The sequence below is a fragment of the Eriocheir sinensis genome, chromosome 42 (assembly GCF_024679095.1).
Source record: "Eriocheir sinensis breed Jianghai 21 chromosome 42, ASM2467909v1, whole genome shotgun sequence".
Lineage (NCBI taxonomy): Eukaryota > Metazoa > Arthropoda > Malacostraca > Decapoda > Varunidae > Eriocheir > Eriocheir sinensis.
The window spans coordinates 13,926,055-13,941,054 of NC_066550.1; the positions used below are offsets into that span (position 1 = coordinate 13,926,055).

The 15,000-nt window shown below is 41.1% G+C and overlaps 2 protein-coding genes across 2 annotated transcripts in view; both read left to right on the top strand.

Moving 5' to 3' along the window:
• LOC127010107 (integrin alpha-PS2-like) overlaps positions 1-8,027 on the top strand; it is a 21,525-nt gene extending 13,498 nt beyond the window's left edge. Inside the window, exons 5-7 of the mRNA XM_050883944.1 lie at positions 1,242-1,362; positions 7,063-7,124; positions 7,967-8,027. Of these exons, the coding sequence (XP_050739901.1) occupies positions 1,242-1,362; positions 7,063-7,124; positions 7,967-8,008 (225 nt within the window). The 3' untranslated portion in view covers positions 8,009-8,027. The remainder of the gene's footprint in view (positions 1-1,241; positions 1,363-7,062; positions 7,125-7,966) is intronic.
• A 140-nt stretch (positions 8,028-8,167) lies between these two features.
• The window catches only part of LOC127010225 (integrin alpha-PS2-like), a 28,603-nt gene continuing 21,770 nt past the window's right edge, over positions 8,168-15,000 (top strand). The window contains exons 1-3 of the mRNA XM_050884103.1: positions 8,168-8,171; positions 8,681-8,707; positions 11,527-11,702. Coding sequence (XP_050740060.1) covers positions 8,168-8,171; positions 8,681-8,707; positions 11,527-11,702 — 207 coding nt within the window. The remainder of the gene's footprint in view (positions 8,172-8,680; positions 8,708-11,526; positions 11,703-15,000) is intronic.

A 15,000-nucleotide genomic window follows, 5' to 3' on the forward strand; every position in this document is an offset into this window, starting at 1 on the left:
CTTGTTATTTCTACCTTCCTTTTCTTCTTATTTTCCTTCTTCAAAATTATCATCTTCCTCTTCTTCAAATTGTTATCATCATTATTATTACTCCTCCTCTTTTTCTTCTTTCTTCATACTCCTCTTCTATCTTCTTCGCCCACTTCTTCTTCTTCTTCTTCTTCTTATTATTATTATTATTATTATTATTATTATCATTATTTTTATTATTATTATTTTTATTTATTATTATTATTATTATTATTATTATTATTATTATTATTATTATTAACTTTGATCCTCCTCCTCCTCCTACTACTACTACTACTACTACTACTACTACTACTACTACTACTACTACTACTACTACTACTACTACTACTACTACTACTACTACTACTACTACTACTACTACTACTACTACTACTACTACTACTACAACTACCACCACCACCACCACCTGCATCATCATTATCAGTCACTGCAACACTTCGGCAACCTATATTCAAGCCTTCCAGTATTGCCTATAACGAGTTCTTTGTTGACGTGTTAATCCTGACACTTTGAGGCAGGTGTGTCGCCACGCTTTGTATGATAAGGCGTGCCAGTCATCGGTGAAGGCAGCCATACATACACTGCCGATAACTCTTGATAAATAAAACAAAGGGAGACAGGGACCAAGGATTAGGAAAGAGACATACATAGGGCAGTATTCTTAGACATTTAGGCCCCCAAGCACACCTATTTGACAAGGCTTTCGTAGCAGTTTTGGGCATTTCCAGGGGTAGTTTAATGACCCCGGTGGTAGTTTGATCCTTCCTCTGTACCATGAACCTAAAGAAAGCCATATTTGACAAGGCTTTCGTATGAGTTTTGGGTATTTTCAGGGGTAGTTTAATGACCCTGGTGGTACCGGCCTCTTGCAGACTCCTTACGTTCTTATGTTCTTATGTTCTTGAGAGTAAGAATTTGTACTATTTACTAATTAATGTCATTGGTAAACTCCATTGGGGAGCCCCCGCGGCTACCAGAGCTCCGTTACCAGAGGCTCCAATCTCTGGTACTGATGCAAACAAGCAGCTCCGCGAAAGACGACTGTGAAAGCGGATTTTTTGTTGGTAGCGGCGATCGCTGCTCATTGGTAACGATCAACACAAACAAACGTGACTGTGAAAGCGGCCCTCGGTCAGCCTATCACTATACTGTCCCATCGTAGCATCACCCTGTACTGCCTAATATAACCCCGTCTTCCCCCTCTACAGGCCTGTGCCCCGAGGTACGTTTGGTTCTCGGAGAAGCTGAGCCGCAGGGACCCCGTCGGCACCTGCTACGTCGCCAGGAAAGGCCTCACAGACTTCCAGGAGTTCTCGCCATGCAGAACCCGTGAGTAGAACTGAGCCCGTATTCTTCACATACTTGACAAGGCTTTCATAGGAGTCTGGGGTATTTCCAGGGGTAGTTTTATGACCCTGGTGGTAGTCTGACCCTTCCTTTGTATACTATGAACCTAATGAAAACCCTATTTGACAAGGCTTATGTAGGAGTTATTAGCATTTCCAGGGGTAGTTTTATGACCCTGGTGATAGTCTGACCCTTCCTGTGTACCATGAACCTAAATAAACCCCTATTTGACAAGGCTTTCGTAGGAGTTTTGAGCATTTCCAGGGGTAGTTTTATGACCCTGGTGGTAGTCTGATCCATCCTCTGTACCATGAACTTCAAGAAACTCATGAGAACCTTAATTTTTCTTCTCTCTCTCTCTCTCTCTCTCTCTCTCTCTCTCTCTCTCTCTCTCTCTCTCTCTCTCTCTCTCTCTCCACGGTAGCTGCATAGATAAGACAAGTAACTCGCCTTTATTATAAGCAATTAAGTCGAGGTAATTATCTCCTCACCTTCGCTAACCACACGTGTTTAAGGCCCATTACGGAGATGCTCGCTTAGATTACGCTATCTCTCTCTCTCTCTCTCTCTCTCTCTCTCTCTCTCTCTCTCTCTCTCTCTCTCTCTCTCTCTCTCTCCATGCAGAAACAAGCTCACGGTTTAAGTGGTCTGCCCTGAGGTAGTTAAACTTTCTCTCCCTTCCCTCCCTTTCCCTCCCTTTCCTCCTCTTTCTCTCCCTTCCCTCCCTTTCCCTCCCTCTCCCCCTCTTTCTCTCCCTTCCTTTCCTTCTTTTCTCATTTATTCTCCCTTATCAACTTCCAAACTCCTTCCTTGCTTCTTCTCTCCCGTCCCTTCCCTCCCCTTCCCCCCTTTCCTCTCCCTTATCTCCCTTCCCAACCCTTTTCCTTCCTCTTCCTCTCTTCCTTCTCTCCCATTTCCTTTCCTTCCATTCTTTCCTTTTTTAACTGAGGTGACCACTTCATGAAGAAATATTTTTTTTTTATTGTAAATGAAACAGAAGGAGGAGGAAGAAGAGGAGGAGGAGGAAGGGGAGGATGGAGAATCGTTTGAAAGCGTCATGCATATCTATCAGAGAGAGAGAGAGAGAGAGAGAGAGAGAGAGAGAGAGAGAGAGGGTACAGGGGTGAAACGAGTGAAGAATTTTATGTAATACTAAGCCACATTCTCTCTCTCTCTCTCTCTCTCTCTCTCTCTCTCTCTCTCTCTCTCTCTCTCTCTCTCTCTCTCGTTCTCACGAAACAATGGCCTCGGGGTCAAAGGTCATTTAGGTGACCTCTTCATACTTCGGATGCTGCCGCTCTCTCTCTCTCTCTCTCTCTCTCTCTCTCTCTCTCTCTCTCTCTCTCTCTCTCTCTCTCTCTCTCTCTCTCTCTCTCTCTCTCTCTCTCTCTTAATTTGATTCGTTTACCATAGATCAGTGTGGTATGCATCTCTCTCTCTCTCTCTCTCTCTCTCTCTCTCTCTCTCTCTCTCTCTCTCCCGGAAAATTGAACTGCGCTATGTATATTTTCGTTCCCACGTGTGTGTGTGTGTGTGTGTGTGTGTGTGTGTGTGACGTGCCACCTGTAACCGTTCTCTCTCTCTCTCTCTCTCTCTCTCTCTCTCTCTCTCTCTCTCTCTCTCTCTCTCTCTCTCTCTCTCTCTCTCACATAAAAAACGTCATGGTACAACGGATACACACACACACACACACACAAACACACATATACACAAACCTACATTCTCTCTCTCTCTCTCTCTCTCTCTCTCTCTCTCTCTCTCTCTCTCTCTCTCTCTCTCTCTCTCTCTCTCTCTCTCTCTCTCTCTCTCTCTCTCTCTCATTCCATCACCATCATCACCATATATTAATACCAACATCGAGAGAGAGAGAGAAGAGAGATCTATACATTTGCTTCCTCTGTTATGAATGGAGGAAAATTAATAAACGGAGGAGGAGAAGTAAAAAAAAAAAAGAGGTGGAGGAAAGGAAAGTGGAAGAAGGAGGTGAAGAATAAGGAAAGAAGGAGGGAATGGAAGAAACTTAATGAACGAAGGAAGAGGAGAGAAAAGAGGAGGAAGGAGGGAATGAAGGAAGAGAAACAGAAGAATGAGGAGGGAGTGAAGACGGAGGAAGGAGATGGGAAGGAGTTAGGAAATGGAGGAAGAGGAGGAAGAGAAGAGAGGAGGAAGGAAGGAACGGAGGAAACTAGATGATGATGAGTGATGGAGGAGGAGGAGGAGGAAGAGAAACGAAGGAAGGAGAAGGGAAGGAAGGAGGAAAGAGGAAATTGAGGAGGAGGAGAAGAGAGGAAGGAAGGAGGGAATGGAGGAAAACAGCTGATGGATGGAGGAAGATAAGAAGGAGGAGGAGGAAGAGAAGAAGGAAGAGAAGAGGAAGAGGTATGCGAGATTCAATATTTTTCCTCCAGAATTCCTCCCCTTCCTCCTTCCCTCCCTCTCTCCCTCACTTTCTCTCCTCTTTCTTTCCGAATTCTCTTCATTCTCTCTCCATTTGATGAAAAACATTTTATCTCCCTTTCTTTCCTCCCTTTCCTCCCTTCTCTTACTCTCCTCCCTTTCCCTTCCTTTCCCTTTCCTTCCCTTCTCTTTATTTCCCTTCCCTTCCCATCTCTTCCTTTTCCTTCCCTTCCCTTCCCTTCCCTTCCTTTCTCCCCCCTTCCCTTCCCTTCCCTTTCCCTCGACACGAACACGTCAACGGGACCCGACAGTTTGTCCCCGCGGTTATTAAAAGACCTTAAACAACAAATACTTCAACCACTCACTAACATATTCAACCGGTCAGTTCAACTGAACAAGGTCCCGGAAGACTGGAAGATGGCGAACGTAACACCGATTTTCAAAAAAGGAGACAAAAGCGTTGCATTAAACTACAGGGCCAAAAGTTTGACATCAGTGGCAGGAAAAATACTCGAAAAGATTATTAAAGACAAACTAGTTAAGTTTCTTGAAGACAATAATATAATCTCCGACACCCAGCATGCCTTTAGAAACAAGCGCTCCCGCCTAACGAATTTATTAGACTTCTTCCAAAGTATATATAATACAATCTTCCCTCAGAAGTAGTAAATGCGAATACCATATCAACTCCTTCAAATATAGAATCGACCGTCATTTCGCTGCGTCGGGAGTAAACTGAAAAACGAGGTGCTTTCATCTCCTTAGTATCGAGGTGCTTTCATCTGCTCCTCAAGCCCGAAGTGGCGGTCGAGCAGATTAAATCACCCAAGCGGGCGACCTCGTAATGAGCCAACGGCTTTCTGTTGCTTGCATTTCCATGTTTCCATGTTTCTCTCCCCTTCCCTTCCATTTCCTTTCCTCCCTTCTCTTCCCTTCCCTTCCCTTCCCTTCCCTTCCCTTCCTTTCTTCTCTCTCCCTTCTGTTTCCTTTCACCTCTCACCCTTGTTTCCTCTCTCTCTCTCTCTCTCTCTCTCTCTCTCTCTCTCTCTCTCTCTCTCTCTCTCTCTCTCTCTGATTATTTACTTTCCTGTTCTTTTTTATTACTCATTTCCCTCCTCCTCCTCCTCCTCCTCCTGCTCCTTTTCGCTCCTCCTTTCTTTCCCTTCCGTTCTTCTCCTCCTCCTCCTTCCTCACGCCCACTATCTAAAACCATCTGTGTGTGTGTGTGTGTGTGTGTGTGTGTGTGTGAGTCACGTAACATCCGGTTGGTGGTTTTTGGGGAGGGTAAAGGTGGAGGAGGAGGAGGAGGAGGAGAGTAAAAGTGAAGAAGAAAGAGTAGGTAGAAGGAGGAAGAAAGGGTTAAAAGCAGGAAAAAGGAAGAGGAGGAGGAGGGAAAAAAATAAGAAAAATAATAGGAAGAAAAAGGAAGGGGTTAAAAAGAAGGAAGGAAGAGGAGGAGGAGGAGGAGGAGAAAGAAAGAGGAAGGTGAAGGAGGAGAAGAGGGAAGAGAGAAAAAACGAAAAAAAAAATAGAGGAAGAGGTAAGAGTTGAGAAGAAGAGGAGGAGGAGGAGGAGGAGGATGTGGTAGCGCTATCTACAGGCTGTCCGTGGGAGTGATTTTGGGCGTTTGTGATGTGTGGTTAGCTATTACGGGTGTGGCGTGGGCGGGGAAGGAGGAGGAGGAGGAGGAGGAGGAAAAGGGGTGGTCACAGCTTCAAATTGGGAGGAAAAGAGGACAAGGACTGGAGAGAGAGAGAGAGAGAGAGAGAGAGAGAGAGAGAGAGAGAGAGAGAGAGGATGTGGGAAATATTTTTAACCCTAACAACTTCCCCCTTCTCCTCCTCTTCCTCCTTCTCTTCATCCTCCTCCTCCTCCTCTTCCTCCTTCTCTTCATCCTCCTCCTCCTCCTCTTCCCCCTCTTCCCCGGTTGCCTACTTTCTCAACTTGCTCCAATTCCTTATTCTTCTCCTCCTCCTCCATCACTCATTCCATCTCGTCCTTCCTCCTCCTCCTCCTTCGCGTCACCTCACATTTTTTTCTTATCTCTCCCAAAGTGCTGCTCTCTCTCTCTCTCTCTCTCTCTCTCTCTCTCTCTCTCTCTCTCTCTCTCTCTCTCTCTCTCTCTCTCTCTCTCTCTCTCTCTCTCTCTCTCTATCTATCTCTCTATCTGTATGTGGAATGAGAGAGAGAGAGAGAAAGAAGAAGAAAGAAGAAAATAAAATACAGATATTTACGAAAGGGCAAGATTTTCAGAATATTTCTCTCTCTCTCTCTCTCTCTCTCTCTCTCTCTCTCTCTCTCTCTCTCTCTCTCTCTCTCTGCAATAACAAGAACAGATGTAGTAGTAGAAGCAGTAGTAGTAGTAGTAGTAGTAGTTGTAGTAGTAGTAGTAGTAGTGGTAGTATAGTATTAGTATTAGTAGTAATATTAGTAGTGGTAGTAATATAGTAGTAGTAGTAGTAGTAATGAGGTAATGTCCATTTATGGGAAGGGAATGCATTTTTTGTCAGCCGTTCCATTAAATTGTCAGCTGAGACGTGGGAAAAGGAGGAGGGGGAGGAGGAGGGGGAGGAGGAGAAAGCTAGTGGACTGCTATGCAAGAAAGGCAATTTTATGACAGCAGAGAGAGAGAGAGAGAGAGGGGTCAAGTAACTTCCCTTCTTCCTCTTCCTCTTTCTTCCTTCTCTTCCTTTTCTCTCTCTCTCTCTCTCTCTCTCTCTCTCTCTCTCTCTCTCTCTCTCTCTCTCTCTCTCTCTCTCTCTCTCTCTTCACATATAATTTTCTATATATTAAAATCCATTGTGTGTGAGTGTGTGTGTGTGTGTTGGGTCATGGGTCGCCGCTCACTCTGGTCACTGTTTTCTCCTGCAATAGGGTCAGAGAGAGAGAGAGAGAGAGAGAGAGAGAGAATGTACCCATGTGTGTCGCTCCAATACTTTACAATTACTACTATTACCTTTAATGTTGTTGTTGTTGTTGTTGTTAGGTTATTTGGGGGGTGACTGAAACTTGTCCCCCCTCTCTCTCTCTCTCTCTCTCTCTCTCTCTCTCTCTCTCTCTCTCTCTCTCTCTCTCTCTCTCTCTCTCTCTCTCTCTCTCTCTCTCTCTCTCTCCGCGATTTTATTTATTTATTTGATTTTGTTATATTTTTCTTCCTCCTCCTCCTCCTCCTCCAACCCACCTTTGAAATTTTGTTATTATTATTATTATTATTATTATTATTATTGTTATTATTATTATTATTATTATTATTATTATTATTATTGTTATTGTTATTGTTTTCAGGTCATTGGGGTTACCATCGCCAGGGGTCATGTCAAGCAGGGTTCGATGCAGCCATTACAGAGGTGAGTGTGTGTGTGTGTGTGTGTGTGTGTGTTCTGCTTCCCTCTTTTAATTCCTTTCTTTCCTTTCTTCTCTTTACTTCCTTTTTTTCTTCATTTTCTTCTTTCTTAACTTACCTTTTCCTTACTTCCTCTTTCCTTTCCTTCCCTTCCCTTCCCTATCCTTCAATTTCCTTCCCTTCCCTTTCCTTCACTTTTCTTTCCTTCCCTTCCCTTCTCTTTCCTTCACTTTCCTTCCCTTCCCTCTCCTTCACTTTTCTTTCCTTCCCTTCCCTTCAATTTCCTTCTCTTTCTCTCCCTTTCCTTTCCTTTTCTTTCCTTTCCTTTCTTTCCCTTTCTTTCCCTTCCCTTTCTTTCCCTTTCCTTCCCTTCCCTTTCCTTCCCTTTCCTTCCCTTCCCTTCCCTTCCCTTTCCTTCCCATTTCTACCCTTTCCTTCCTTCCTTCCCTCCTTTTTCCCTTCCTTTCCTCATCTCCATTCATGTGTCATGAGAGAGAGAGAGATAGATAGAGAGAGAGAGAGAGAGAGAGAGTAGAACAGTAGTGAACTGAGAATTTTGGTAAGAACCAAGGTTATATTCAACAAAGAAAGCTCTCTCTCTCTCTCTCTCTCTCTCTCTCTCTCTCTCTCTCTCTCTCTCTCTCTCTCTCTCTCTCTCTCTTCAAATATGTAGTTTTTGTATATTTTTTTGTTTATAATATTTTTTTTTTCTTCTTCTTCTTTTTCTTCTTCTAGTTCTTCTTTTTATTCTTCCTTTTCTTCTTACTATTACTTTTATTATTATTATTATTATTATTATTATTATTATTATTATTATTATTATTATTATTATTATTATTATAACAGGATGGGTCGAGGATGTTTATCGGAGCCCCTGGAGCTTTCTAGTGGCACGCTAAGACTGTGTGTGTATGTATGTATATATATATATATATATATATATATATATATATATATATATATATATATATATATATATATATATATATATATATATATATATATATATAATAAATAGCTATAATAAATGTTCTGTTTAGGCTTGTCATGTGTTAGGCTGAAGAAAATATTACATTGTGTTGTATTGATATAACATAAGAAAGAAAGAAAAAGAAAGAAAGGAAGAAAGAAATATTAGTGTTTTTGGGGACGTGTGTGTGTGTGTGTGTGTGTGTGTGATCCAATAATAATAATGTCCCATACTTAATTCAAGGTTATCAAATATACTCTCTCTCTCTCTCTCTCTCTCTCTCTCTCTCTCTCTCTCTCTCTCTCTCTCTCTCTCTCTCTCTCTCTCTCTCTCTCTCTCTCTCTCTCTCTCTCTCTCTCTCTCTCTCTCTCTCTCTCTCTCTCTCTCTGTATATATATCTATTTATCTATCTATCTATCAATATTTATCTATCTTTTTTTCTGATAATAATTTTCTATCCTAACATATATACATAGTTATCTGCCTCCTCCTCCTCCTCCTCCTCCTTCTCCTACTACTACTACTACTACTACTACTACTACTACCACTACCACCCATCTCCCATTCACCCGTTTTGTCACCCATTTCAGGCCAAGCTTGGACGACAAAATTGGAAGGTAACAGCTGGTCAACCAATAGATATATTTACCTTCTTTTTCTGTCTCTCTGTCTGTATGTATGTATGTATCTATGTATGTATGTATGTATGGGTGTATGTATGTATTGGTGTGTGTGTTTCAATATTTTTCTTTCTTTCTTTCCCTCTCTCTGTCTGTCTGTTTGTCTCTGTGTGTGTGTGTGTGTGTCTCTCTGTCTGTGCGTGCTTTCTAATTTCCTTACATGTTACAAATTCTTTTTGCTTTTCTTCAATTTCTTTTCTTTAATTGTATATCTTGTATTATGTTCTCTCCCACTCTCTTTCTTTTACTTTCTTAACTTAATTTATTTTTATCGATAATTTCTTACAGGAATCTTTGGTTCAGCTGTGACATGCCTTCCTTCCTTCCCTCCCTCCTTCCTTCCTTCTTTCCTTCCTTCCTTCCTTCCTTCCCTCCTTCCTTCCTTCCAAACCACACAACCACATAACCATTAGCTACACACACACACACACACACACACACACACACACACACACACACACATGGTTACCTTTTCTATCATTATGGGAGAGAGAAGGGAAGGAAAAGAAGGAAGAGGAGGAAAAGGAGAAGAGAAAGAAGGGAATGGAAGAGGAGAGGGAGGGAAGGAGAGATGGAGGGATTAGTACACACACACACACACACACACACACACATTGCACACTTCCTTCCCTCTAATTCTTCTAATACTTAACTCATCTATTTTTTTATTATGTTAACAGATTATTTTTATTATTTTTACTTATATTGGTAACACTTATAATATTTTTACTTATGTATTGTGTTAACATTTTACTAGTGCTACTTAGATGAATAATTATTTTTTTTACTTACTGCATTGATATTCTATAAGTGTGTGTGTGTGTGTGTGTGTGTGTTTGATAGTAGTAATGATAATAATGGGTTTAGAGATAATGTTGGTAGCCTAATCGTATTTCTAATGATGATAATGATGGTAATGATGATAATAATAATAGTGTAATAATAATAATAGTAGCAATTACTTATTCTAACAAAAAACTTATCACTAAATTTACCTGGAATGACTTTTATCACCTGCTCAAAAGGTTAGTCTCATTTTTACATGTTTTACAAATTTTTGAACCAATTTTACTATTTTGATCCATAAGTTTTCATTATTTAAAATCATTTGTTGTTTTTAGTTTTTTTTAGCCCATAATACATATTTTTTTCATTTTTCAAAGCTATAGAAAAATAATAGGTAGTGTTTTTTTTTAAAGTAATTGGTGAATGCATATATTTTCTGCTCATATGAGAACCATTATTACTCTATTCAGTCATACATTATACATCATACATTCATTTGTACATTAAAAGTGATTTTTGCTATACATTATACATCATACACTCAGTTATACATAAAGAGGGATTTTTGCTATACATTATACACTCAGCAATACATTAAGAGTGATTTTTGCTATACATTATACATTATACATTCAGTTATAGATTAAGGGTGAGGAGTGATTCTCAAAAAAAATGTTAAACTTATTTTTCCTTATTTTTCACATATAGTTTTTTTTTTCCAGTGCATGTCTAACTGACCTAAAAATGAAGGCATGTTATTATTATTATTATTATTATTATTATTATTATTATTATTATTATTATTATTATTATCATCATCATTATTATTTATTATTTATTATTTATTTATTTATTTTAGACCAAACATTCCTTCACCTCGTTTTAAGTTAATGACTCATTCATGTTTGCATGTTTGGATAATGGAAGATAAATATATGATTTGTGGTGTTTATTTTGCTCTCTCTCTCTCTCTCTCTCTCTCTCTCTCTCTCTCTCTCTCTCTCTCTCTCTCTCTCTCTCTCTCTCTCTCTCTCTCTCTCTCTCTCTCTCTCTCTCTCTCTCTCTCTCTCTCTCTCTCTCTCTCTCTCTCTCTCTCTCTCTCTCTATATCTCTCTCTCTCTCTCTCTCTCTCTCTCTCTCTCTCTCTCTCTCTCTCTCTCTCTCTCTCTCTCTCTCTCTCTCTCTCTCTCTCCTCCTCCTCCTTCTTCTCTTTTCAATCTTTCCTTTCCTTCTCTTTCTTTCTCCTCCCAACCCTCTCTTTTCCTCCTCTTCATCTTCTTTCATTTTATTTCTTAATCTTTTACCTTCTCCCTTCCTACATTCCTCCTCCTCCTCCTCCTCCTCCTCCACATAGGGATATAGAAGGAGGTCACACTTTGGTCTGCACATGACAGTTCCTGAGAGCCATCTGTTGACCATCTGCCCTTCCCTTACATGTACACACAAACAGGATACATAAGAATACATTAGGATACATAGGATACTTAAACATACACAGGGAACACACACACATGTAGGCCTACACACACATACATGCAATGGTGCACACAGAGATACACTCATACACACATACACATTACACACACACACACACACACACACACACACACACACACACACACACACACACACATACGTACATACAAAGATGCATGGTGACACAGGATACACAGAAATAAACATGAGACACACACACACACACACACACATACATACATACATACATACATACATACAAAGATGCATGGTGACACAGGATACACAGAAATAAACATGAGACACACACACACACACACACGCACACGCACACGCACATACAAATATGAACAAAGATGATATTCACAGGATATAAACACACACACACAGATACACACACATACACACATATACAAAGACACTACTACTACTACTACTACTACTAACACCACCACTACTACTACTACTACTGCTACTACTACTTCCCCCGACAGGTCAGATCCACTCCTACAACCTGGTGACCCGGACTGAGTACCTGAGCACCTGGGAGGGGACTGCCGCTGAAGATGACCAATACCTGGGTTACTCCGTGGCTGTTGGCAACTTCAATGGTGACGACAAGGAGGATGTAGCCCTCGGCGTGCCCAAGGGTCTGAACTACACTGGCAAGGTGAGCTGGGGGCTGGGGGGGGGGGGGGGGACTGAATAGGGGTTGGAAAGGGCTGAGAGGGTGCTAGAAGGGGCCAGATTAAGAGGGTTGCCAAGGGACTGATGGGGGATTATTTCAGAGGACAAGATGAGGACTGGAAGAGGTCTGGATTGGGACTGGATGGGGGATAGGCTAGAAGGGCTTAAGGGACTGATTAGAGCTGTTTTATAGGACTAATAGGTCTGTGAGGGACTGATCTGGAAGGGGCTAGACTTGGAGAGGTTGGCAAGGGACTGGACTGGAAGAGGCTGTAGGGGGCAAGACTAAGGGGAGTTGACAAGGGACTGATTAGAACTGTTTTAAGGCAGAAAAGAGGACTGGCAGCAGACTGAATGGGTCTAGGAAAGGACTGTACATAGGTGTCTGGATGGGGGCTAGCCAAGGATGGGTTTTAATAAGGGACTGAGCAACACTAGGAAGATTTAACTAGTGGGCTGAATGGGGGCTGGAAAGGACTGGAAGGGGCTAGGACAGAAGTTGTGGGGACTGAAAGGGGCTAAGTTAGGAGGGCTGACAAGGGACTAGGCTGGAAGAGACTGACAAAGGGCTGGTTTGGGCTGTTTCAGAGGGCTGGAAGGGGCTAGGCTTGAGGGACTGACAAGGGGACTGAACAACACTTTGAAGATGACCTGTAAGGGGGCTAAAATTGAGGAAAAATTGGCTAGGGGCTGAAGATGGTCTGAAGGGAATTAACAAGGAACCAAACAGGGCTACTTTAGGGGGCTGGAAGGGGCTAGGATATTAAGATAGATAAAAAGGGACAAACAGACTATGTGTATGGGCTGATTCTAACATAAGGAGGTGTTGATCTTATGGGAGAGCTTACAAGGGACTGATGATTGGTGGCTGTTTTAAGGCTCTGAAAGGGGGCTACAAGGGACTGAGAGAAAAGGGACAGAAAATTAAGGGTCTGATTGGTCTTAGGGCTGATAAAGTGTTGGTTTTTGTTGCTAAGGGGCAGACAGATTGAGGGGCTGATTTAGAGAGAGAGAGCAGGTAGTGGTGGTGATGGTCCCTATGGGCCTAAAAAGGAAGGAAGGTTGAGCCTAATTGAGGAATAAATTGATACATAGACAGATAGGCCTATGGAGAGAGAGAGAGAGAGAGAGAGAGAGAGAGATACATACATACAGACAGACAGAGGGATAGACAGGCAGGCAGACATACAGACAAAGGGCACACACACACACACACACACACACACACACACACACACAGGGCATTATACAGTAAGGGTTAGATTTGCATAATTTTACACAACACAACACACACACACACACACACACACACACACACACACACACACACACACACACACACAGGAGTCAGGCGCACACATGTATACTTTTAGGTAATTAGCAAGAAGTGAAATAATTATAGAGAGAAGCGAAGAAATTAATTACTTAAAGAGAAGGTTTTGTAAATGAAAGGGGAGGAGGAGGAGGAGGAGTGGTAGTGTGTGTGTGCATGTGTATGTGTGTCCATGAGCGTTTTTCTGTGTCATGTACGTATTTTTTGTATGTGTTTGCATGCGAGTATATTTAGGTTAATGAATTGTGTGTATGTATTCATGTATGTGTTTGTGCATGTATATTTATGTGCACCAAAGAAGCATGTATGTATGAATGTATGTATATATAATAATAAAAGCATTCTTGTGCTCTGCATCGTACACACACACACACACACACACACACACACACACACTTAAGGAAAACATTTATTATTATTATTATTGTTATTGTTATTATTATTATTATTATGATGATGATGATTATTTAGTTGGTTGATGTCATTATTGGTGGTGGTGGTGGTGGTGGTAGTGGTGATTCTGTTGCTGATTTTGGTGGTGGAGGCAAGTTTTTGAAAGGTATATACCCCTCCTCCTCCTCCTCCTCTTTCTTCCTCCTCCTCCTCCACCTCCTCCTCTTTCTTCCTCCTCCTCCTCCTCCTCCTCCTCTTTCTTCTTTCTCCATTACAAAAACAGAGAACATCACAACATATGAATTACAATGACGAAAAGGCATGTAAAAAACTACGGTAGAAATAACAGGCGTAATTATGATAGAAAATGATGATGACGATGATGATGAAGGAGAACTAACCCAGCCAGAATGCAAACACCCGTATGATCTACGTACGTATATAGTATTTACAGTGTCTTTACCAAGCATGTGAAATGGAAGATGTTCTGTATTACCAATGAAAATATATATACGTAATGTGTAGCTTGTTACGAAGGGAGGGGGCGAGCATGCAGAATGACATGTTATAATACTGTGATATGAATATAAACATTGATAAGGAAAGGACTGCTAGCTATAATGTGTCTGAATTAGAGGCTTTGAGGGAAAGAACTAATGTGTAGCTTATGTTTTTACGAAGGGAAGGGGCGAGCATGCAGTACGACATGTTATTTATGTATGCTATGAATTCAGTGATAATAAAGCATCATAGAGAAAGGGAGGGAAAAGAGGGTGGAAGCATGTCTTTTTGGTATCAGAGACCATGCAGTATGATACCTTAACTTGTGCTACGAATATACACAACATTATAGATAGATAAATTTGTCTCTCCCTCTGCCTGTGCCCTTGCTGAGAGAGAGAGAGAGAGAGAGAGTGCTACTAAGGCCCCCAAGCCATATAGGGAGACCCCCTGACTAAGACCTATTCTCTCTCTCTCTCTCTCTATAAAATGACACATGGAAACAAAGGAAAGATGAGAAGGCTATTTATGACAGCAGTAAAGTAAGGTGGTGAACTCTGATACAGCCTTCCTTCATCTATATTTCCTCCTGCCTATGACTTGAATGCTTTCGAGAGAGGAGTATCAAGACTCCTCTCTAGGGCACTCTTTCATAGGAGCAGTGTTTAGCCCTTGAGCTGCTGCCTTTACTATAAAAAAATAGTCTGGTCTGGGAAAGAAGGGTTCAAGCTTGAGTATCAGAAAGCATGCATTATGACATGTTAACTTGTGATACAAATAAGGAAAGGAGCACTTACTCTATGACATCAGTATTGTAATTTAAAGCATGAAAAATATGAAGAAAAAAAAAATCAGTTAAATTCATCAACACATCATCGAATCAGGTCTCATTGAAGCATGGTGAAGCATGTTTATAATGGTGAAACTGTATATATATATATATATATATATATATATATATATATATATATATATATATATATATATATATATATATATATATATATATATTTACCATGATTATCGTCCTGCCTGAAGCGTACATATACACAAT